At 45.2% G+C, this 1334-nt stretch overlaps 1 protein-coding gene across 1 annotated transcript; it reads left to right on the top strand.

Moving 5' to 3' along the window:
- Positions 1-184: 184 nt before the first annotated feature.
- On the top strand, positions 185-1270 carry SARC_16362 (hypothetical protein; the record flags this gene model as incomplete). Its single annotated transcript, XM_014289529.1, has 2 exons — positions 185-319; positions 1088-1270. Coding segments are annotated over 2 exons (318 nt in total), but the record flags the coding sequence as incomplete, so codon positions are not given.
- Between the last annotated feature and the right edge of the window lie 64 nt (positions 1271-1334).

Raw genomic sequence — 1334 nt, 5'->3', positions numbered from 1 at the left:
TATATATACATATACATACGTATGCTGAAGTATATATATACTTTCATACGGTAAACAATATATTTCTTTCTCTGGTATTTTCCTATTGTGAGGTGACTTCCTCTATGTAGTATGTTCTGTGTACCACCCGCTGGTATGGTCGGTTCATATTTCGTTGCTGAACACACTTGAATTCCTTCTACAGCAACAAGTCACTCTGGAGATATCTCATCTCTTCGGATTAATTCGGACCGATGAGTTGTCTTCTTGCCAATGGGAATCGAAGCAGAAGCTTGTCAAGGCGCCACGACTCACAGTTGTACTGGAGAGATGTGAGAATGTATGTACATGTGTGTGTTTATTGATGTAATGTAGGTGTGTAATATCATGTGTATGCAACAAATGTACTGGAGAGTTGTGAGAATGCATTTCCGCGTGTCTGCTGTGTACGTGTGCGTATGCCTGCAGTGCGTGCTTCTGTTAATATACACACACGTGTTTGCAAGTGATATGTGCACAGTTTCTGTGCCCATCTACATGCATGTGAGCGTATGCATCTTGTGTGTAAAGGGGTGTGTCAGAGTAGAAGTGTGTGTTAGCTGCACACACGTGGGTGTGGTGTGTGTATGTGATTGCGTGCGTGCGTGCGTGCGGGCGTTTGTTTGTTTGTGATCATTGTCTACGGAACTTACATCACACTTCATACGCATGCAACGTGTTTTAACTGACATCATACTTCTTACGCATGTAACGTAGTTCAACTGACATCATACTCATTACGCGTGGTGTTCCTATCCGGTGGGGGTGCTGTATATAGTAAAACCCTCAAGTGCGAAAAGCCTACGCGCGCCTTCTCTCTGCTTAATCGATTCGCTCAAGCGTAATATTCCCGCAAACACTCCACTCATCCTCAATCTATGATCGCCTTCACAACTGCACATGTCTATGATATCTCTCACAACTCCAACTCCACCCTAAAACCCTAACCCTAAACCCTAAACCCTAAACTACAATCCTCCTCCTTAGTGTCATACACACTCACACACTCACCCCATACCTACCTACACCCGCTCGCCGTGTACTCACCATCCCGTGGCATTGCCTTTAGCTGACGCAACTAGTGTGCAAGGAGATTCTATCATGCGATAGTCTGCCTGTGCGGCTGGGGATGATCTCGTTTTGGCTCAATGTGACGACCAATCTGCTGCAAATGGGCAACTTGCCTGCAGGCATGGCCACATTCGCCGCCCTCAAGAGCCCGGCCGTGAGCAGACTAAGGCAGACATGGCGGGTATATATATATATATATATATATAGTGTGTGTGTGTTGTTGTGTGTTGTTATATGCATGTATA

This window comes from Sphaeroforma arctica (genome assembly GCF_001186125.1).
Source record: "Sphaeroforma arctica JP610 unplaced genomic scaffold supercont1.7901, whole genome shotgun sequence".
Classification (NCBI taxonomy): domain Eukaryota; class Ichthyosporea; order Ichthyophonida; genus Sphaeroforma; species Sphaeroforma arctica.
Note: the sequence above shows the minus strand (reverse complement) of the source record. Positions and strands in the feature narration are given on the sequence as shown.